Source organism: Myiozetetes cayanensis, unplaced genomic scaffold, assembly GCF_022539395.1.
Source record: "Myiozetetes cayanensis isolate MyiCay16 unplaced genomic scaffold, myiCay2020 scf1, whole genome shotgun sequence".
NCBI classification, from domain to species: domain Eukaryota; kingdom Metazoa; phylum Chordata; class Aves; order Passeriformes; family Tyrannidae; genus Myiozetetes; species Myiozetetes cayanensis.
The window spans coordinates 81185352-81208049 of record NW_026086604.1 but is presented as its reverse complement, the minus strand read 5'-3'; the positions used below and the strand labels follow the sequence as shown (position 1 = coordinate 81208049).

Below are 22698 nucleotides of genomic sequence, written 5' to 3'. Positions count from 1 at the left end.
GCTGTCAGCAAGGAGGCAGATCTCACCAGCACTTCAGACTCTCTGTTGCCCTATTTTCCCCTTGGAGAGCCCAACCAGCCCCTTGGATTTAAAGAGCTGTGATGTTTTCAAGTTGAGGAGTGTAGAAATCCCCCACCCCAGAGTCAAAATTAATAACTTGAGGTCCTGCTAATTTGTCCCTTATCGCACCTAAATTCTTAACTCTTGGTGACACTTAGGACACATATATGCTTGCAAAGCACTGTAGTGATACTCGAGCCATTTTAAGGTGCCACCTCACAGATCAGTAACAGTTTATCTTTAGTGTCATACAGTTCCAGAGAGATTTTTTATTTTCTGCTGCGAGGCTGGGTTTTGCAGCCTGCTTCGGAGATGCCTCTTGGGCTGCCCACTGCATGTGACAGAGATGGATGGTGCTAAGGCACTACGGTCATGTCTGCCTACATAGCAAAATGCTGACCTAGCCCTTTAGTCTGCTCCAAAGAATTTTTTGTTTATCTGCAGGCCTCCTGCAGTGCTACAGTGCCAGTGTTCCTCATCCTCTCTGTGCTTTTTAGCATGGGAAGAAGTGGATATACAAGCACCAGAGCCCTTTGCTATTGAAAACGTGCCATCACTTTGTGACTCTATTTCCAGAGCTAGAGCTCAGCAAAGATTTTGGATGCTGAAATTCTGAACTGAGGTATCTAGGGTCCTTTGAAGAGCCAGAATTGAGGCACTTTAAAAGAATTTTCCCTGTATCTTACTTCACTGCTCCTCAAACTGGGTCCCCTGAAATTTCAGAGAATGTGTGTTTTGAACTATATCTCATGACTTGAGTGAATGAGGAAACTGAAGTGTTTTTGATACCAACAGCTAACAGGGGATATAGAAGGTCTGGGCAAGGAAAGGATGAATTTTAATTGTGGAGACAGAACTCATGAAAGATGCTCAGCCCCTGTATTGCAGCACAGCCACCATCTACATGACATGTCTCAAGCAAAAAGGATGGAGGTGGGGACATCTCTTGACAAAAGACAAGAGATGGAACGGGGCTTACCACTGCAGTTTCCTGTGGGAGCATATGATCAGAAACTGCTGAGGATGAGAAAGTAACCTATCCTCAGCCACAGCTGTCAGTACTTCCTCCTGCCTTACCCCTTTCAGGAAAGCATAGTCATGTCAGACACCCTAGCACTTTGGACATCTGGAAGAAATATTTGCAGGCCATAGTTTTCCCCTATTCCTACAGCTCAAAGTCTGAAGCCATATGCAGCTGACTCTACCATATGGTCCTTGATTTGGCCCTTTAAGTAGGTGTGTGTCTATATAAACACACACACATAGATGCATGTGTATGTATTTGTGTCCTACACCTTCGGTGGATGAGTGACACCCTGGGCAGAACTGAAAAGTCCCCTGTCAAAAAGAAGCCAAAGCTTTACCTAACAGGACAAAGATGCAGGCGAGGATGGCAATGAGTGCCCCTCTGCTCAGGCTGACAGGGAGGACATAAGCTTCTGCGTTGCAGGACATCACCATGCCCTCATCGTCGCAGCTGCACACATGCACGGTCAGCGTGCACGTGCTGCTCAGCACAGGGCGGCCGTTGTCGCTGATCAGGATGGGCAGGTAGAACGTGTTTTGCTCATGTTGTCTGAAGCCAGATCGCCTTGTCAAAATCCACGCTGTATTGTCTGAGGGCAGAAAATAAACAGAGACAATAGCTGATATTCAGAGCAAATACATTCAACAGAGAAGGAAGACTAAAAAAAAATCAGCCCCAGACCCACATCCATTTTTTCTTGTCTCTTCAGATTTAGCTAAAAGAGCTTTCAGAAGGCAAGACAGAAAAGAACAGTTGAAGGCAACTTGTTGTCCCTGTTTGTTCATGCTCAGCAGCTTTTCTAGGCCTCACACTTAGATGTTGCCACCGTTTTGGAGATGCTGGTATATAACCCTTGTGGACATGTTATGGTACTCTTTATGTTTTTTGATACATGGCATGGTTATCTGCTTGAGGCAACAAGGAGACAAAGGAAATAAACCCAGCTTGCTATCCTAAAGCAGCAGTGAGTTGAAAATTTGCAACTAAACATTTTTTCAGTGAAATACATGCAATTTCATTAGTACTTCTGCTACTGAAAAAAGTCAGAATGCTTTGTGTCATCATTGTCAGAATTATTCTGCTTTGATCTGACTATTCTGCTTCATTTAGTGTAACTGCCTGTTTTTTATCAGAACTTAAATCAAAAGGAATCAAAATGATGCTGCTGAAAAAAATAGTAATAGAGTGACCTAAAAGCCAGTTGCTGTTGGTCATTTCAAGGGAAATTGCTACCTCTGGGGCTTTTTCCTCCATATTCAACATGCTTTTTAAAATGTCAAAATTTCTCAGTGGCAATTGAATTCCTGTCTACCTCCTTCCCCAAATTCCTCAGACTGTGCACCAAGTTTCCTAATCAGAAAACAAGTGGATTCACGAAGTTGTTCTCAGTTCTCATCTAATGAATACCAAGGCAAAATCTTTGGAGATGAGTGTTGATATTGTCAGTGCTAACTTTCAAGATTTTTGACCTCAGAGACTTTTGGAAAGCCCAAGACTGAATGTTTCCAATGTAATCTGGCTCATCAGGAAGTCTAAAGGAACCTGCATGAAAATTGTCTTTTTTTACAAACGTGTCTACATATCTTGGGTCAGCAAAGATGAACAGCGAACACAGGTACTTTTCCTCTTTGGTAGACCTGCAAGCCTGTGCTGTGATGTGTGGCATTTTTGGGAGATGACTTTCATGCAGTTTCTTTTACTGCTTAGTTTTGTTTCCTGTTCCAGTGGTTCATAAGAGGTCACAGTCTGACCATCTGCATCTCCAGGTTGTTACCAATGTACATTTTTTATGTTTGAAATGCAGGATGTTGATCAGCTGTTCCCAGACGGATTAGCACAATGGGACTGCTACTTGGAAATGGCAAGAAACCTGATCACAAGTAGACTGTGAAAAAAACTAAAATATTGACATGGGAGTGTTCCATTTTCTCATTATTTCTCTGTCCATTCACTGCTAAAATTTAAATCTTGGTTGTTTTTTTTTTTTTTTTTTTCAGAGCAGAGACTCAGGTTAGATGCAGATAAATTCAGCTATATTATCTACTTTTGCCTGAACACCAGAAACTATTTGATGTCTTTTTGGAGTGAAATGAGGAGTGCTATATACAGCCAACTAAGAAATATATGCAAACTCAAACTAGACTTGCTAGACTTGTCTGCTAGACTTAAATTATGCTTCAATTTCCATACTTTGTGCTGAAAATCTTATGGCATCAGATAGTACTGGCACGCATAAGTGTGGAGATGTTGGGTTCCATAGTTTGTGAGATTAGATTGAATTTGTGACATGTTTTTAAAAGGAATCTCAAGGTCTGTTCTGCTTGCACATCAATGACATTTCAAGCTTTTACCGTGAAAGCATAAAATTCTGAAGTGTACTTGCATGTCTGTATGAGAATATACAGTGAAATTGTAGTGTCTCATTAAAACATGCAATCCCAAGAGCTGGAACTTTGAGGAAAGACCACTAGGTGCAAGACGAAATCCCAAAGTTGCTTAAAACTGATTATGTGTTACTGTTTACTTATTTCACCTTTGATATGCCATGCAGCTCTGAGTATGTGCAGTGGGTATGAACAGACACAGATAGGTCTCTCCTCCTTTGTAACAAGGAATAGGACAAGAGGAAATGGCCTTAAGTTCACCAGGGGAGGTTTAGATTGGGTAATAGGAAAACTTTCTCCAATAAATAGGTGGTCAGGCATTGGAAAAGGCTGCCCATGGAAGTGGTCGAGACACCTTCCCTGGAGATATTTAAAAGACATGTAGATGGGGCACTTAGGGCCATGCTTTAGTGCCAGATTTGGCAGTGTCAGGTCAACAGTTGGACTCAGTGATCTTGGAGGTCTTTTCCAACATAAATGATCCCATGATTCAGGAATGTGTCCCAAAACCCAGTAGAGAGCAGTACCCTGTGCCTCCCATTGCTTCTGGGCAAGAGCTGTGCTGTGGACAGGAGCCCTTGCCTCCTGCAAACCTTTCCCTCTTCTTTCCTGGGACAGGCACGAGTGCTTTCTCTTCCTCAGGATGTTCTTGTGCCCTTTAGTACATGCTCCCCAGCTATTATTACCACATCTTTCCATCACTGGGCCAGTTTTAGCATGAGAAAAAGCAGCCCAAAGGGCAGAAAATGACAAAGTGCCTGCATTTATGCTACTTCAATGAAAATATTTGAGTCATCTTAACTGTAGTAATTTGGTGGCTTTTCTCTTTCCCAGGTGAAAGACTCACTCTCTTTGAATTCACTTACAATAGAAGTAAAAAATTCTATTCAGGTGACAGCAAATCTTCATTTTATGTAAAATTGCTCTTTGTGAGGGAAAAAGACTTCATTATTCTAAGCTGGTCATACTTTGCCTGTAAAAGAAGTCACAGCCAGCAAACTTGACTGAAGCTGTGCAAAATCAGCTAGTGAGAGATCTCAAGTGTCTTTATTTATTCTTTTTTTCAGGCCAAACCCAAGTTTCTATAATCTAATATTGAAAGATACATATCTATCTATCTATCTATCTATCTATCTATCTATCTATCAATCTATCTATCTATCAATCTACCTACCTTCTGCTTCAATGTGTGACCATTTCACCCAGGTCATAAATGTTCTTGGTGATAAAATTGTCTTTGTGACTCTCAGCATTACATTTTGGCTCTTTTGTTTTGTTTTGCTTCGTGCTAGGCAGGCATCCAAATAACCCCTAGAGAATTGTTCTACCTGTTACTCTGCAACTGAAATACATCGGTGCCAAAGCTTGTTGTGTGACTCATCAAAAGCCAATGTGATTTGACATGCTAGTGCAGTGCGAAGGACATGCTGGAATGTGGTGCAGAATGGAAGAAACTGGAATACACAATTTTATTCCAAATTTGATATCTGCTAAGCCCCAGCTATCAAGAGAAGAGGGCTTGTGAGGACATAAAAGCCGCATAATATTAAAAAAAATAGAAGTAGGTATGACAAGAATGCACAATATTTTTCATCACAGCTTCCAGTGCAGTATCTTTGGCTCATAGAGGCTGGATGGTAGCACTTAGCTATTCCACTCAACAGAGATGTTGAAGATTGCAGCACGGAAGGTTCCACATTTGTATGATCAGGAGGTGAAATCCAAATTTCCCATGGGCATGCAGCTGGTGTCTTCATGTCGTTTTGAGAACAAGCCATGGAGCACCATCTTCCTGCAGTTTTCTGCCCCACTGGAAGTGATGTACCACCCTGGAGGGGTCAGGGGAATCAACTAACTTGTAGGTCCAAACCTTGAGATCAGAGCTAACCACCACTCTTCTCACAGGAAAGGCTTGGTTTCTTCCTGTATGTATCTGTACACAGAAAGTATGTATCTGGGGATGATTAGCTCAGAAATTCCATTGGTCTTTAAAAACTGATTGTAATGATTAAGAAGAGTTAGGAATGATATAAAGAAATATTTCACCAGGAGTGAGAGGAAGAGCACAAGGAAGCAGGCGTTATGGACACCACTGGCTTCAGGAAAGGATCACACTTTTGCTTTAGTATTTTCAGCTCACTGTTTTTGCATTCTGCCAAAGTGTGAGACCACAGTATTAGGAAAGGAAGAAATAGCTAAAAATTTTCCTTGGACAAATTTAATTGCAATGCAGAGGACTGCCAGAGGCTCCCAATGACAGGCCTGGTGGTGGTATGACACCAATGTTGATCCTGCACCCATTTAAATGGCTACTGTTTTCAACAGTTCCTGGTTCCAAAAGATGGAGGGCAGTGGTTAAGGTTCAACAGAAGATCAGCTCAGAGTTTAATCTGGAAATGCAGTAAGCTTGTTTTGCTGTTCATCCCATTCTTACAGCAAGCCTCTTTTTTTAACTTTTTCCCAACATGGTCTCAGCTGGAATTAGAAGTGGGGGAAATGGCTTGCCCTACAAACTGAAGAGGAAGGAGACTCTAGCTCAATTCCCTGCTTCATCACATATATCCAATATGGCCTTGGGGAGCCACTTGTATGTATCTCTTACTGATTTTACTGAACTCAAAGGGAATCAGGCGTGTAAGTAGCTTAATTTCTCCTTAGCCCGGATCCCCATCTATAAAGGAGAACAATAGGATTTCTCTGTCTGCTGAAGATATGCAGAGAATGAATAGACTGAAAAAGTTCTCAGAGACTAAAATTACGAGGGCCAAAGAAATATGTAAAACAGCTCATCAGAATGCAAACTGTGATCTATGTGTTGCTTACTAAAAATCAACGTTTTAATTGTTGCCAAGAAGGGTACATGTCTTGCAGTTTCTCTGACTGCTATATTGGACAACCAAGTAATCAGCACAATTGCTAATCTTAATGGTGCCTTCCCACAGCCTGGGAAGTGTTTCTGCCTTGTGTTTATGTGCATAGCATGTGAATAGCAAAGTGGGTTCTGTTACTTATCCTGTCACCCTGTGACATAGAGTATAGCTACCTCCTCTGTGCCTAAGTTATATGATTTATATAGTTCTTAGTGGCCACTAGATGAAAATAAAAGCATAAGTTACTGTTACTAAAATGACTACTGCAGTCCAGATTGCTGAGGCAGTAAATTATTCCTTAATCATAGAATCATAGAATCACAGAATCATAGAATCACAGAATATACTGAGTTGGAAGGGACCCATCAGGATCATTGAGTCCAACTCCTGACCTTGTGCAGGACACTGCAATAGTTACACCATGTGCCTGAGAGCATTGTCCAAACATTTCTTGAACACAGACAGGCTTGGTGCTGTGACCACTTCCCTGGGGAGCCTGTTCTAGTGCTTAGCCTCCTTCTGGGTGAAAAACCTTTTCCTGATATCCAACCTAGACCTCTCCTGACTCAACTTCATGCCATTTCCTCAGGTTCTGCCACTGGTCATGAGAGTGCACTGATTCCTCTCATGAGGATGTTGAACACCCCAGTGAGGTCTCCCCTCAGTCTCCTCCAGGCTGAACCAAGTGACCTCAGCTGCTCCTCATACAGTTTCCACTCCAGACCCTTCACCACCCTCTTTTGGACCCTCTATAATAGCTTAATGTCTTTTTTTATATTGTGGTGCCCAAAGTGTGGATATTTCAAATAGTCAGTGGTTTGATACTTAACATTTTTATTTCAAATTAGTAATCAATAGTATCCTAAGCTTCTTGTGATATATAGATATATATCTATATCTATCTATATATATATGGAAAAATGGTATTTTATAGAGAGTGGGAGGTACAGCCATTCATTCACTGCTGTCACTATAAATTATTGCAAGTATGGCCTTAGACAGAAAAAGTGCATCTGATGCTGGGAATTTTGTTTCTTTTTTTAGAACAATGCCTTGAGGATGAAATGAGCCTGGTTTGCCAAATGCTTTAGCAATAGTTGTGTTATATTTGTTCAGTTATTTTGGCTATATATTCAAAAATAAAAAGGAATGAGACAAGGGGGGAAAGAAGGGGATAAAAATGCAAGAAACTGTGTGGGGAGGCTTCAGGGAGACTATAGAAAAAAAGGCTTTTGGGATGAAAAAGCACTAACATAGTGTGGAGGAAGGCCCAGGTTCTGCAAGTAGCGTGTTTTAAGACACATTTGGTTAGTGGAGGCACAGGCTTCTTTATGAGCCTCTATGTTGTTCTTTCATATGCCTAGAGACGCCTAGATAGGGGCTTATGAAAGTAAATGTGACAAGTAGGCATGTGTGGGAGCAAAGGCAGGCTTGGAGGCTGGTCATGTACGCTGTAGGTGGCCGGTCTTTCTCCCCATTTATTCTGGAATTGCTTGCTGATTTGTTTGCTTTACACACTAAACTCCTACTGAAGCCCAGCCCCTCAGTACTGACTTGCAAAGCTCTGCACCAGGTCATTCAAGGTTGTCCCTCCTTCCTAATGAAGACTGATGTGGACCTGACCTCAGTACCGTTGTCTGCCCATGGAGGTCCTCTTTCAACAGGAGTCATGCAAAGGGCTGCTGCAGCAGGTCTTTCCTGTAGGTTCCAAAATGCCCAAAGCTTCCCCAAAGAAGCAAATTCCACTGATTAGGAGGCTGAAATTCCAGTGCTTTGCCATGAGTCTACCCACTGGTGTTTCTGCTTCTACTTAGGTCATCTTACACCGACCTTTAGCTGTACACCAAGTTACCCCCCTCAAGGCTCTGCAAGTCCTCCCTACTTCCCTCTCTCCTTAGGGAAATGAGGATGTGCAAGGAAGAAGAAAGAAAGTGCTTGGGGGTAAAGAATGGAACAGTACAAGAACTCTTCCTTTTTCTGTGCCTGGGAGAAAACATGAAGAGTACAAGAAAAGAGCAATGTAATTCCCTTCAGATTTGTCTTCTAGTTCCAGTTACTATCCTACCTTTAAGCATCTCCTTTTGAACGAATGCAATTTCCACTTCGATAATCCGAGATGCCTGCAGCCTGACCAAAAGACCTGAATTTGCACAAAACACTGGCACATTTCCTCAAAGAAGGAAAAGTGGCCTATTGCTAGAGAATATTTATAGAGAAGAAAATATCATATAACCTTCAAGTGTATTAAATAACATGCCATTTTATTACTGCCTTTAAGGAGCAGGTGTCACTTGGTATTATTTAAAATGGCAGTCTTATCACACACTGTAAGTCACAGCTTCTCAAGTCCAACTCAGGCATTAGAAATTAGAGCAGCTAACTGTCTGTGTCCACTCTGATTACCTTGATTGTCCCTTAAAGTAAAGTTGGGATTGTTGGCTGCCTCTGGAGCCAGGCTGTAGTAGAAGTGCTGACCCTCCTGCGGGTCATCCCTGTCGATGGCACTCACTGTCTGGATCAGCTACAGTATATAAGAAAAAAGTAGAAACAGGTGAGAAGCAAAATATTCATAATATGAATGAATAAAGAGATAACATTTTTTACATGTATAAATATAAGCAACTGGAGCATTTCAGTAAAATTGTCTTCCAGAAGTACAGTGGATAAATCAAGAAGAAACTCAAAACCTTTCAGGCTTTATCTGTTTTGCTGTGGTCATGCACATCTGGTCGTGCACATCCCTTTTAAACAAAGGAGGAGATACTCAGTTTGCTTCAAATAACAGACACTCTCCTCTCATGCATCCCTATCTTCTGTTGCACATTTCTATTTGTCTTTTGAGGGCCCAGCGTTCTCAGAAGACTCCTTGTGCATTACAGAGCTTGTAAGAAAGCCCATACTTATTTTCAGCTTCATATTGCAGGTAGAAAAGAATGTCACATTGATTATTTTACCATTCTTTTAATTTTAAATCAATAAAATCCTTCCCACAATGTCAGTAAAAAAGAAAGAAAGAAAAGCCAACCATGCAGACACTCGGCATATGCAATAAGTAGAACCAAAATAGAGAAACTAAGACAATGCTAAATCCACCAAACAATTTGTCACCTCACCCATACAGGCTTTATAAAGTAGGTCTAACAGCTTGAAGCACAATGGCTCTGCCTGAATAAACATTCTTTTTAGACAAGGAATAAATCTTCGTCTGGATTCTTTTACTTGAAAGCTATTTTGGGATTCAAAGGCAAATGACAGACCCATAAATTCATATTCACCACCTTAAAACTGATTTCATAACTTCTTAAGATGTGGCAATAGAATTTGGCTTTCTCTGCTGAAGGAAGTAGTCCAAATTAGTGTACACAGCAATAAGCTCAGAGAGTTTATTATTTAGGACACTCACCCTTCAAAACCAGGAAAAAAGTCTAGTTAATGATTTCTATTGCCTATATTATTAAGAACCTCTGTAAATTAGTGAGATGAAAGTATCCTGTATATGATAGTTGTGAGGGCAGTTGTTCCAGCAGTGAGTAGCTATTTCGTTCCACTTCACAGAGCTGGGAGAAGCTTCAGCAAACCCTCACAAATCATGAGCACTGTGTCTATGTGTTTAAACTATGCTAGTCAGCTTTGCATTAGGAGGCACCAGTCACCACCGTGGACCCTGGGTGGTGAAGCAAGAGGTCACCTCCCCACAAACGATCAGCAGTAGAGCTGCACCAGGTCCAGTGAGGGTGAGCTCATGTCCATCTGTGACACCAGCCACCTTGTTCAAGGGCTTTGATGGAGTTTTGGAAAAGAGAGGCTTTGCCACTTGCTTGAAGGTGCTGGTTTACAGTGTATGGAATGGGAAGTCTTGTGTTGTTTTGACTCTCTGTCATCTCCAGTTCACAGTAAAACATATTCTGTTTGGCACCCCTTTGAAGCTGATATTATGTCCAACTCCCATAAGTCCAGTTGTGCTTAAGGCTCTTGTAACACTTAAGAGTAAGACTTGTCTGTCACATGTGGCCGGGGTTGACTCTGTGGCACTTCTCATAACAATTCTCTCTCTAATACTGCTACAGGACAAACCAGGTGTTTGCCTGCTGGCACCTGCCCAGCGGAAGGCTTTATTTCATCTGTGAAATGTATTGTACAGTGAGCCTAGAAACTATTGTAGGAGAAAAAAAAATTGTGTGAGAGAAAAAATAGGTGCTATATATGATGCTAATCCCAGTGCAATATGCTTGCCTTTGGAATGAAGCATAAACAGCTGCTGCTGAGAGTTCAGAGGAAACTTGTGGGTAGCTGAGCCCTCTTTCCAACACTCACTCTTTCTGGCATGCTGCCTCCATGTAGGACAGCATCCCCTTCCCAGCCCCTGGTGTTACAAATATTTCTCACCTGCCCTGCTTTGGCATTTTCACAAACAAACGCTTCATAAAATCTTGCAAACTCTGGTGCATTATCGTTCACATCCAGGACTTTCACTGTCACAGAGACGCTGCCCACCTGCGAGGGGTTATCTGGAAGGAGGAGGTATAATGTAAAGAAAGGCAATATATGGGAAGGGGAAATGGCTGCTCCTCACTCTGCTCAAGAGGTAAAGCAGGTTTTTTCCTACTAGCTTGCATTAAATGACATTTTCCCATTGGGAACTGTGGTCACTTGGGGATTGTGTGACTCAGAATGAAGTTGCAAATGCTGCTCTCAGTCTACCCTAGCTTCCCATTTAATCCTATCTTTTACAAACAAATTCTGTAAAAGACTCCAACCTCGTTCAGTCCTATGGAACTATTTCTATAACAAAAGTTTCAGACAATGCCCCTTAACTTTTTTTCATGGCCTTTGACTGGGCAATACTACTTGTTGAGCCTCTGTCCTGGTGGTACGAATTAGGAAGGGACTCTTTTTAAGGAAAGACTTGTTATTTAGAGCTTGTTAAAAATGACAATTCTCCAGCTTAGATATGCTTTTGCTCAGAATGTATGTTCCTTGAACTAAAAGATAGTGTCAAGTCTTTGATACTTTGTACAGAAGGGTTTAAAACGTAATAACACATGAAATCGTACAGAAAAGCTTTCAGTGAAGCTTAAAATTGCAATGAAAATTTTACATTCTGCATGACATCATTTGTGATGTTTCTGTTCCACTGGTTCATTAGCTTTCTTTGCTAGTAAATCAATACATCATTTCACATATCTTCACAAATTCCAAACTAAGTGGCCACAAGATAATTTGTTTTTCTTACTCTGTTTTTCTGCCCCAAATCATCTTCCCCTTCCCCCCCCTTATTTAACGATAAAATGAAACTCTAACCAGAAAGAAAAAAATGAAGAGGTCATAAAAGGTGCAAAAATTCAGAAAATTCTTTATAATTAGTATTCTCATCTTCTTTGTAGCCATACCACTTTATGCATTTATCTCCAAATGTATTTCCCTTTATAGCAAGAAATGATATGATCATATAAACAATAGAGAGTTTTATTAAATGTTCAATGTACTGTATTCCGTAATGTGTCACATTGTGTCATTGAGATAATACTCAAACTACATTGTTTATCCCTAATTTTTAATTTAATCCTTCAGCTTTCCACATATTCATACATATATATTGTTAATTCACCTATCATCATGGTAGATGAATATCTGCCAGTTTTAGTAATATTGATCTAACCTTTAACATTAGGATCTTTAATCAGAAGTGCACAACTATGATGTTTTTGAAAGTATTCACTAAATTAAAATATTGTTCTGCACATATACAAAGGAAAACTGACAAAGGACTGATGGAGGATGAACCAAAGGAAGACATGCCCTCATATTAATCTTACCCTCAAGTGCTGCTACAGTGGCATCTTTTACAGACTCGTGTACATGGAATAGCAATGGCCATTGGTGGCTGAAAATAAAACTGGTGTCAAAATAGATGGAGGTGAGATCCTATCATCTCACCATTCCCTCTCACTACTTAAAAGGGACAGAAAGGCACCATGTTCTGGAACAGCCTGCAGATATGTGGCAGAGTCACTTCAACTCTTGTGAAATACTCCCTCTACTTTCCAAGTTGGCCGACTGCATTTTGGGCAAGCTTCTTGAAAATTTGTTGCTCTCAAACTGCCCCACCATCTCTGGCACAGCCTAGATGTGCAGAGAGCTCTCTCAGATGCAAGGAATGACTCAGCTATTGGCAGCAAGCTGCTAAAAAGCTGCTGCTCCTCAGTAGATAAACTGAGATCCTGAGCAAAAGCTACGTGAACCAAAGAGATTTCAGGTGAAGACTCGGTGAACCTTTTATTTGCTTATATATCACAAGCTCCTTTATGAAGCTCACATCTGTGAGTATTTCAAACTCAGCTAAATTTTTCATACTGACTCCATGAAATGCTCAGCATCTCCTTGTTCTCATAGCCTTGAAAAATATCTGTCACAAATGAATACCGAGCTGAGTTTTAGCGCATTGTAAAACCCAAAAGCACAATGAGTTCAGCACACTCGAAGATCCCAAAGCACTCTGGCCCAAATTATTTATGTAGTAAGCAGATGGCAATGTCATTTACTTGCTGCTGAACCAGAGAAGACTTCAACTAGTGACCTAGCAGTGTAGCATCACTGCTGCCTACCAGTCCCTGCACCACTCAATCCTCCCAGGTACGATTGGTAGCTCCAGCAGCTGTGCAGCCTTTGCAGTGTCTGCTTTAGCTGCCTAGCCCTTCTGAAGTGATAGGATTCTGACAGAAACACATCAGGAAGACTTTTAAATAAATCCCTGGAATACTAACGATCTGAAAAAGAAGGACTCTGCATTTAATTGCCATCCTTTATGCCTCCCACCACACTGTGAAAATGAGCATAAAAAATAAATAAAATGCAGTATTTGCTTGTTGATGTCAGAAGAGTAATTCAGTTAATATGGCTTCCCGCTCAATGCATAACAATATGTGAACTGCTGAATTCAGGTCTTTCAGCCAGCTTTGTCTATTGTATCCCTTTAATCTATGTACAATCTGCATTATCCTTACTCAGCTCCATGGCCAGCACAGTGATGTTGTGCCAAGAAATGTCCTCCCGGTCAAGAGGTCTTGCAGTCATCAGTGCTCCTGATGTAATGTCGACATAAAAGAACCGTCCCGGATCACTGCTCCTGTCAATCGAGTATCTGCAAGAGTACATATTAAAAATGTTATGAAACCCTAGTGAAAACTGTTTATTATAGCTAACAAAGTATCCAGCAACGGGAATACCGCCATTCACAGCAGATCCACACTCTTCCATAGCTCCTTTGACTTGTATAGGTCCAGAGTGAGATGCTGGAAAAACTAGGAGTTCATGTGGCTAACGAGCATTTAATGGGGAGTACTACTTGAATGGAGCTGGAAGACAGGAAGATTTAGAGGAAGAAGCCTTGAAGTAAAGCACAGCCTAGCACAGGAACATCTGCTTTACAGAGAAAATCTGCCAATGAGGAGTGTGATTTCTTTTTCTAAGCAAAATAATTATGCCCGTTCCTTAGGCACAATTCAGACAGGATGAAAATGACTTCACATCAGCTCATTCTCTGAGCACCTAGGCTGATGAGAAGGAACTGTTCCCTTCCTTGTACTTCTGTATTCTCTCCTCCTTCAGGGGAATAAACTCCACCTGCATCCTGGAGCATCCTACTGATTGAGCTGTGTCAGCACAAGGGGGATGATGAGTGGTTTTCTCACATCATCCAGTCAGAAAAACAACTCCATCTGCGAGGTTGATTCATCATAATTACTAAACCTGCCTGGCCAATATCATGTCAGTTTAGTGCTGGGAACAAGCTTCTTGCACCAGTGAATGGAGGATTGTGGTGTTACCTGGAGGCCAGAAAACCTGGGCAGGGAGGCATCTGATTGACAGATGTCACTGCTGTACTTGGTCAGAGGGATGGTTTTGCAGGGTGTGTAAAATGCTCAGTACCCTTCATATGCATCAACTTGCTCTTAACAGCAGTTTGTACAAGTTGCCTTCCTAGCTAACTGTTAGCATGGTAAGGGATCCTTTGACAAAAGCCACACATGTGCCTAGGTAAAGGTCACAGCCTAGAATAGACCCCAGACTTAGTGTCCTTTTTGTTGGTTCTTTCATCAATTGTTGATGGGAATTGAAAGCTTTAATCTTAACAGATGCTGAACAGGGATCATTCTTCTGAATTTTCTCCTTTCAGCAGGAATGCTTTCACTGCAATAATCATGCCAGCCTGATCTTTACATAGTGACTTACTATACAGGGACTTTCTAAACTGGGATATAAAATATTATGAAGATATGCTGTTGGCAAATTCTTTTAGACTCTTTTTCAGAAAAATCAAAGAGGGAGGGATGGCTGGTTTGCATCCCTTTCCTTCCCAGTCCTTCCATCTCCTCTTAAATAAAGAGATTTCTCAGGTATTTGATTTATTTAGGAAATAAGTACAGGTGTTCCTGTATTTTGCTATAATAATTATTCTTGTATGAGGGCTATAAAAAGAATTTCTCTCTGACAGTTTAAGGCCAACAAGTATCTGAAATTGTATAGAGCCTTATGATCAGTGGTGTGGAATTAATCACCAGTGTCAAGAGGCACAGGTGGAGTCTTTTTCTGAAATCTCCACCGAAGTTCTCTTGTTAATAGTACCTGCTCCTGCACGCTTGTGTCCCCTGTACTATTTAGATAATCTTCCTGAATCATTTAAAAACAATCATGGAATATTTCCAGCCACCAGAATTTCACAGTGTGGGAGCCAGGTTCTGGTTGCTGGGAAAATGAGGATTTAAGAGTTCCCCTGTGTTTAAGGAGCCCTTCCAAAATATGTCCTGACTTCTCAGTCCTTGAAAAAATGGCCAGATCGCAGTTTTAATTTCAGATGGAATTCAGTTTGTGCAACAAAGTATGTATCTGGGATTATTGTTTTTCTTATCTTGCCTTGCCCTGTGCAAAATGAAGGCAGAGCAAGACTAAAACACTGTGTACTGGGTCTGGCTGAGCTGGAGTTCATTTCCCCATATTAGCCCTCACAGTGTTGTGCTTTGCATTGGCAGCTAGAAGGGTGTTGATAACACACCTGTGTTTTGGTGACTGCTGAGCACAGCACTAGCACTGTAACATTCCTTCCTTAGCTGAGGGCAAGATCCTGGGAGGGGACACAAAGAGGCCAGTTGGCACAAAAGGACCAAGGGGATATTCCATAGCATATGACGTCAGCTCAGATATAAAAGCTGAGGCAAGGAGCAGGAGGGTGGGCATTCACTGTCTCCAGTGGCTGCCTGCTGAGAAACCATCAGGCGTACCAAAGCCCTGTTTCTTGGGAGTGGCCGACCATCACTGCTCATGGGAAGTAGAGAATAAACTATGTTATCTTTCTCTTGGCTTTTGCATGCACAAGTTTCACTTTGCTTCTGCTTTAATAAACTGCCTTATCCCAACCCACTAGTTGTTTTCCATCTTACTCTCTCCCCAGTCCGGCTGGGAAGGGGAGTAATAGAGTGGCTTGGTGGGCACTCGCTGTCCAGCCAAAGTCAACCCACTACACATTGCCAGACTGATACTGCACAGAGTTGGCATGGATGGAAGGAGACCACAGGAGAGGAAAGGAGAACTAATTCTTTACATCTGCATTTTAGATAGCATTACAAATGGTATTTATTCTTTTTATCCCTCTGTTTCCTTTACCTCAGTCCTTATTTTTGTAAGTAAAAGGTGTGGGGGAAAAAGGAGGGAAGGAATGAGGAAAGAAAGGGAAATGGAAAGGGAGGACGATGGGGAGAAAAGGGGAAGAACGTTGTCAAGGAACAGACTTACAAAAGAGTCTGTACATATTTACAACTTTCTTTTAATGTATCTTGGGTGATGCATTCTGTGCTTTGTGGAGTGTTGTTTCGAGTTTCATCGAGTCACTGCAAAGCTCTGAAGAAAACTAAGAAAAACCTCATTAAAAATAACAATGAGCAATGAACCCTCTGATAGTCCTCAGAATTATTCTTATACTATTTTTTGGCAGATTAGCACAAAGCTGTTTGCATTGCAGTGTTTGGATAATGCTAGACAGTAATCAGCAAAATAGGATGCAAATGGAAAAAAGTTTAGGGTAATGAAATTGTAATGCAGACAGTATAATAGTTTTACTGAGGAATTTGAGACATTGTCATGAGAAGTATGATAACCTTATAATGTAGGCAGAAGGAATAGGTATATTAAAGTGGCAGGTTTGAAAAAAATAATTAGAGTAGCAACACAGAGAGCAATATCATTACGAAAAACAGGCTTTGTGTCTTCTCAGATCTCCTAGCTCACAGAATTGCTCATTTAGATCTCACTTTCTTCAAAACTCCTAATACTCAATATTTGAACTTCCTTCTGTATTTCCCAGGACTGTTCCTGAACACAGACATCTCAGGAGCTGGACTGATGCAAGGTTAGGCAAACAGCAGGTCAACACCCAAAACTTCTCTCAGATAAGAGAAGCAGCCAACCTGCTGGGATAATCAATGTGCAGTCACTAGGAGCTTCTGCAGGTTGTGAAAACTAGTATGTGGTCTGGCCTCAGAGAAGAACAGTCTGCTCTGATAAATGGGGCTGGCAGTGGCTGGCAACCACTGTGGAAAAGAGTGCTGTGATCACACAAATCTGCTCCTTTGGTTCCTTGCTGAGATGCAGCAATGAAGCTCCCGTGGCTGTAAATACACCTTTACCTTTCTTAGGGGAATATCTAGCTCTGAAGCTTTAACCAGACACTAGATAATTTAGCAGTTTGTGAATATTTATTAGCATGCATTCAATCTACTCCAAAAGTAGCTGTGTATTTGAGCTGTTGATGAAGGCAACCTTTGAAACAGAAGGGGAAGAAAGGACAAGTAAGTTGATTACCATCGGTATGGCAGCAAGTTCTCAGCAATGCTGTCAGGTTTTGTGCCAGCAAATGCACGAGAGTCCAGGGTTGGCTTTTAATGTACGCTATCAGGACATGCCTGACTGGCTCATTGCTAGGCTAGGTGCTGATGCTCTCCATACCACAGAAAAGAGTGAGCTCCTTCATTGCTTTGATAGTCCCCTCGGTGTGAGGTCTGGTTTGACTAAATCCACTGATGAATACTACTGGCTAAAAGGAGAGAGTCCCTCCTGTGCTCTTTCAACCCCATCATTGCCTCAACAACCAGACATACCAGGCAGTACTCATAGGGGAACACATAAAGAGAGGACAGACCTGATGGAGTTGTTGGTCACGTCTGGGTCCTTGGCAGAAATAATCTGTATGGTGGTTCCAATATCCACATCCTCGGGCACTTCCACAAAGTAGATGCTGGGTTCAAACACAGGGGGTTCATCCACATCCTCCACGCTGATGTGGACGGTGGTGGTGTCACGGAAGGGACCCAGATTCAGGAAACGCATTTCCAGATGGGGGTTGGCACCCTCTACTTTCAAGGTATAGCTTTTCTTGCTTTCAAAACTTAAAGGCTAGGGAGAAAAAATATATCTAGCATTAGGCACACTGAGCCGTATTATTTAGGCCATATCATTTTAATTTTCAGAAGTAAAATATGCCTTCAAATATAAACTTATGCTTCTTTTTAAAAATAGATATCTTCTATGATTTTCAATCATAAGGGCAACAAAGACAAATACTTGCAGATGGAGACAAAGTGTTGAATAGAAAGTGTAGTAATAGAAATGGCACTGCACACTTTTTAAAATTTAATTTGACAGCTGAATTGAAAAAAACAGGAGAAATACTTGCAGGTCACTTCAAAATACGTATTATTTAATTCTTCTTGCTAAGATGAAAATAAAAGCAGCAACAGCACCACTGCACTGTGATTCACATAGCCCGTTCCATGCCACTCTGATGAAAATACAGGCATAAACAGACAGTATGGGAGTTCCTGAAAATCAGGTAAAGATGTGAAGAGTCTGTTCCTCAAAAATGGTTCCACTGTCAGGAATAAGGATGCTCACATGTAAGGTGAAGATCCCAATTAGCATCCTCTTTTTTCCCCTCAGGAGACTGCAGTCTTGTCTCCAGAGAGCCATGTTTGGCAAGTGATAAAGAGCTCCAGTGGGAGCAGGGAACATGGGCAGCTGCCCTTGCAAGATCCTGTTCCAGTTTTTATCAGTAATTCATCCCTCCTAGCAGTGAGGTTTTTCACCTCCTTTCAGTAAGTATCCTAAACAGAGGTTTACAGTCCAGGTATGATGAGCGCTAGGATTTGAATCTCCTCCCTGCCTAGAGAACAATTTAATTTCAAAGCATTATAAGGCATCCCTGACGTCTTCCTGAGGGAGCTCTTGACTTTGTATAAAATATGAAATACTCAAGTATTATTTGAAACAAGGAGTTCCCTTTCCCTTTCCCTTTCCCTTTCCCTTTCCCTTTCCCTTTCCCTTTCCCTTTCCCTTTCCCTTTCCCTTTCCCTTTCCCTTTCCCTTTCCCTTTCTCTTTCCCTTCTTTCCCATGGATAAAGGGGTCCAGTTTCTCAGTTAGTAGTTTCATGAATCTGATTTCCTATCTAGGTAAAACTACATATTTGCTGTACATGGATATAGAATTAATTAATGCTGACGCCAGAACTCAATAAATACATTTTTCATCTCCCTCCCTTCCTCTTTCCACAGATATCTGAAGAAAATAAGGTGTCTCCAAAACCTGCCTAGATCTAAATAGGGAATTCCACATTTAATGTGCAATTTACTAGTCTTGGTAAGAATAACTAAAAGAATTTGACACACCAGAATGACAGTATGGATGGGTTAGTCCAAAATATAAAAAAAATTTCACCAGATGAAACACAGTTTATTAACGACATAGTCACACTTCCCAAATTGCAGTCAGAAGTTACAAGCAATTGCACTGTGGTTAAATGCTCACAACTCTTTAGTGGTATAATCTGGGGAGTTTTGATCACACAATGACAGAACCATAGAATATTCTGAGTTGGAAGGAATTCACAAGGATCATCAAGTCCAACCCTTAGCCCTGCACAGGACCATCCCCAAGAGTCACACCATGTGCCCAAGAGTATCATCCAAATGCTTTTTGAACTCTGTCAGGTTTGGTGCTATGACCACTTCCCTGGGGAGCCTGTTCCAGTGCCCAACCACTCTCTGGGTGAAGAACCTTTTCCTAACATCCAACCTAAACCTGAACAACCCCTGAATTCAGTCATATCTTCAGTACTAGTCTACTGCCACAACAGCTTCCTTCTTCCTGAGATGTAGAAACATTGCAGGGACATACAAAAGCTCATGCTTTCACAATAAAATTAGCAGTAGTAATGCATAGGAATGCCTGCTTAAAGACCAGGGTTCTTGAAATTATAAAACTGAAAATCATTCAGCATTTAGTAGGTGGGAGTGAGGAATGAAGACTGGAATGGGAACTGGTTTTTTGTTCTGGGGACATGACAGTCCAGTCTTGCTGGAGATGCTGTCCAGTGAGTGATACAGTACGAACTGTGCAATCTGTGGCAGCAGGTGCAAACAGATGATCTGAAACTTTCTCCTGCTGCCCTCAGTTCCACCTGGTACACAAGTGATTACTTCAGGCATAGCACTTGCCAGCAAGGATTTGTTGAGATCCACAAACATAATACCCATTACTGCAGAGTCATTATGGTCTAACAGTTGCATATTTATGTGCTGTAAAAATAGCAGTAAGATAGATTCACAGGACCGAGTAAAACTTACTGTCCATCTGGCAAGGAATGTGCAATGCAAAGGTGCCTAAACTTGTACTAAGAAAGAGGCCATTATGTTTAAAGGATTCCCATGGGAAGAAAACTGCATGAGAAACATTGCATGTACACTAAAAAGCTAAGCTATAAAAAGGGCAGTTAAATCACAGACACACTTAATATCTATAAAATTTGACCACATTATGAAAACACATAATCACCTGGAATAATCAAGTTAGAAAAATGAGAAAAAAAATCAAATGTGTGCTAAACCATCACATTTTTGATGCTCCTGTTTGCCTTGGACTCCTTCATTGTCAAAGATGGCTTCCCCTCCTGTTTATCTCCTGTGCCAGTGCCTCAACACCACTGGCCCTCTCATCAGATTTGTCTCCCATGGGTGCATTTAAACCTCTTTCCAATACTTATCCCATGGGGAAGGCAAGGAGATTCCCTTCTCCTGTGAACTGAGCATACTGCAAAACACAACCAAGAGGAGAGGCAACCCATGGAAACCACTCCTTGTCCTTGCCCTCCTTCCCCCAGTGCTGAGACAGGCACTGAGAGGTTCACCATGCAGGAGGGATTCAGCAAGACGTGCTGTGAGAAAGGGATTGATCAGGTAGCATCAGGGGAGGGCTCTCCGAGGTGTCATGCTGGCTGGGTAACCCACCACTCTGCCTTCCAGGGGCAGAACAAAAGGGAACGCAGGGAGAAGAGGGTGGTAGGATGAGCATCAGTCTCACAGGTAGGGAGCTTGGAAGGAGCTATAAGTCTTCAGGAGGTGCTAAACATTTTGTGGGACTAGTGGGCTAAGAAAAGTAGTCCCGAGACCACAAGCAGCAGTCTTATCAGTAACTGTAAATTCTGGCTTTCTGACACCCATGATAGAAGTGTTAGTTATTTCATTCGGGAAATCTGTCAAGAAAAATTAAACAGAAAGTTTTGTTTTCTTTTAAATAAGAGTTCATTCTGGGTTTAGAAATTCTGTCTCTCTGTCCGCCCATTTTGACATCCTTTTCTCTCCACACCAGTTAAATTAACTTTTTTTCTTTCTTGAGTAGATCCAAAGGACAACTTTCCCAATGTTTGGCTATTGATAATCACATTACATAAGGCTACAGGCATAATATTGAATGTTACCAACATTTATGTACAATAGGTGGATTGAACAGTATGTACCTGATGTCATGTAGCAAAACTCTATTCATAATAACAAAAGTCAAACTTATTGACACATTTACTCCAAAGAAACTATTTGTTTTATTCAATAAATGTGTGAAAAATTACATTAGAGTTTGCATTCAACATTTATTTCATTTCAGAAAACATGCTCAACTTTAGGGACTAGTATGCATAAACAAGAGTTGGGGAAAGGTGACCATAAATACAAGCTTAAATGCTTTGCTCCAGGGCATAGAGGCTTGCAAGGTCAACTCTCTCCCATGTATTATTGCATTTTAGTGCCCAATTTAATCCCAGGCTATTTAAATGGAAACTATACTTCCTTATTAGTACACTAGATATACTTAGGCAGAAATATGGTTACAATTTCATAACCTAGAAACAGAGTTGAACTTCTAACATTTATGTAAGATTGTAGAATAAATATCCTATAGCAGGGAGCCTAAGCAAAATACTCTATGCCTTCGTGCATAGCCTGAGGTACAGAGTACTAGCAGTTTCACAGCTGCCATTTTAGCGACGGCTTCTTCTAGCCTAATTAGCATTTATGGATCTTCAAGCAGCAATTAAAAAAAACAACACTGCCTGGGTTTTATTGGTTTATAAATAATTCTAAGGCATGCTTTATTATTGTTTGTGGAACACTAGAGTGAAAAATACGTACAGTTCAAATGCAAATATTGATCTAATTTCTTGTGTTGTAGGATAATTAAGCTACAGAGAATATTTAAATAGATAAATTGTGAATCAGAACATTTCTTCAGAGGGAAAAGACATGTTTATGCTAATGTGCTGTCCCCACTTTATAAAAGTGGCTCCTAGGAACACAGTCTGCTTTCATATTTTAGCAATAAATGTTAAAGAAATTATGGTTTATAGCAGGAAAGGGGTTACTGTCATGTAATGGGAACCAAGTTCCTGAAGGCATAAAGGAATATTCCATACATAAAATGTAAGCAGGACTGTTAGCCTTATAAATTACTATAAAAAGGGAACTTTTCTACCTTTCTTACAGTTATGATGCCAACTTGGTAATTAGGATCAGTGTTAATGTCAAAGACATCCAGGCCATCTCCATCCACAAGGCTGTATTTCATCTCTGCATTAATGCCTTCATCCAGGTCTTTAGCAACCACGCGGCCCACAGTGGAGCTGACGGGAGCAGACTCCAGCACACTCATCTGATAATGCTCTGGTACAAGCAGCAGAGGAGAAAGGAGAAAAAAAACCAGACTGTGAGAAGGAACCTAAAAACTGCACAGCAATGCAAAGATTGGATAAGGGCAGGCCACAACACTGCATGGCCTGCAGGGAGTCTCTAGTACCTTTCCCAAAGCTGCAACAGCACTGTGATTGCCTTTAAAGAGCTGAATTTCCTGGGAAAGTTTTATTTATGTGTTTGTTATATCAACATGTTTGTTGAATGGGTTCTTTTCAAAACTGGAATACACATGAAAATAAGAACTTCAACTAGAAAAATAGGGCAATTAATACCAGTGCTGTTGCAGCCATGA

The 22698-nt window shown here is 41.2% G+C and overlaps 1 protein-coding gene across 2 annotated transcripts in view; it reads right to left on the bottom strand.

Annotated features, from left to right (window-relative positions):
• CDH20 (cadherin 20) overlaps positions 1 to 22698 on the bottom strand; it is a 119726-nt gene that overhangs the window by 1644 nt on the left and 95384 nt on the right. For both annotated transcript variants that reach the window (XM_050321787.1, XM_050321796.1), the window contains exons 6-11: positions 22189 to 22376; positions 17533 to 17786; positions 13346 to 13482; positions 10728 to 10849; positions 8745 to 8862; positions 1425 to 1676 (exon numbers count right to left, since the gene is read on the bottom strand). In XM_050321787.1, coding sequence (XP_050177744.1) covers positions 1425 to 1676; positions 8745 to 8862; positions 10728 to 10849; positions 13346 to 13482; positions 17533 to 17786; positions 22189 to 22376 — 1071 coding nt within the window. The remainder of the gene's footprint in view (positions 1 to 1424; positions 1677 to 8744; positions 8863 to 10727; positions 10850 to 13345; positions 13483 to 17532; positions 17787 to 22188; positions 22377 to 22698) is intronic.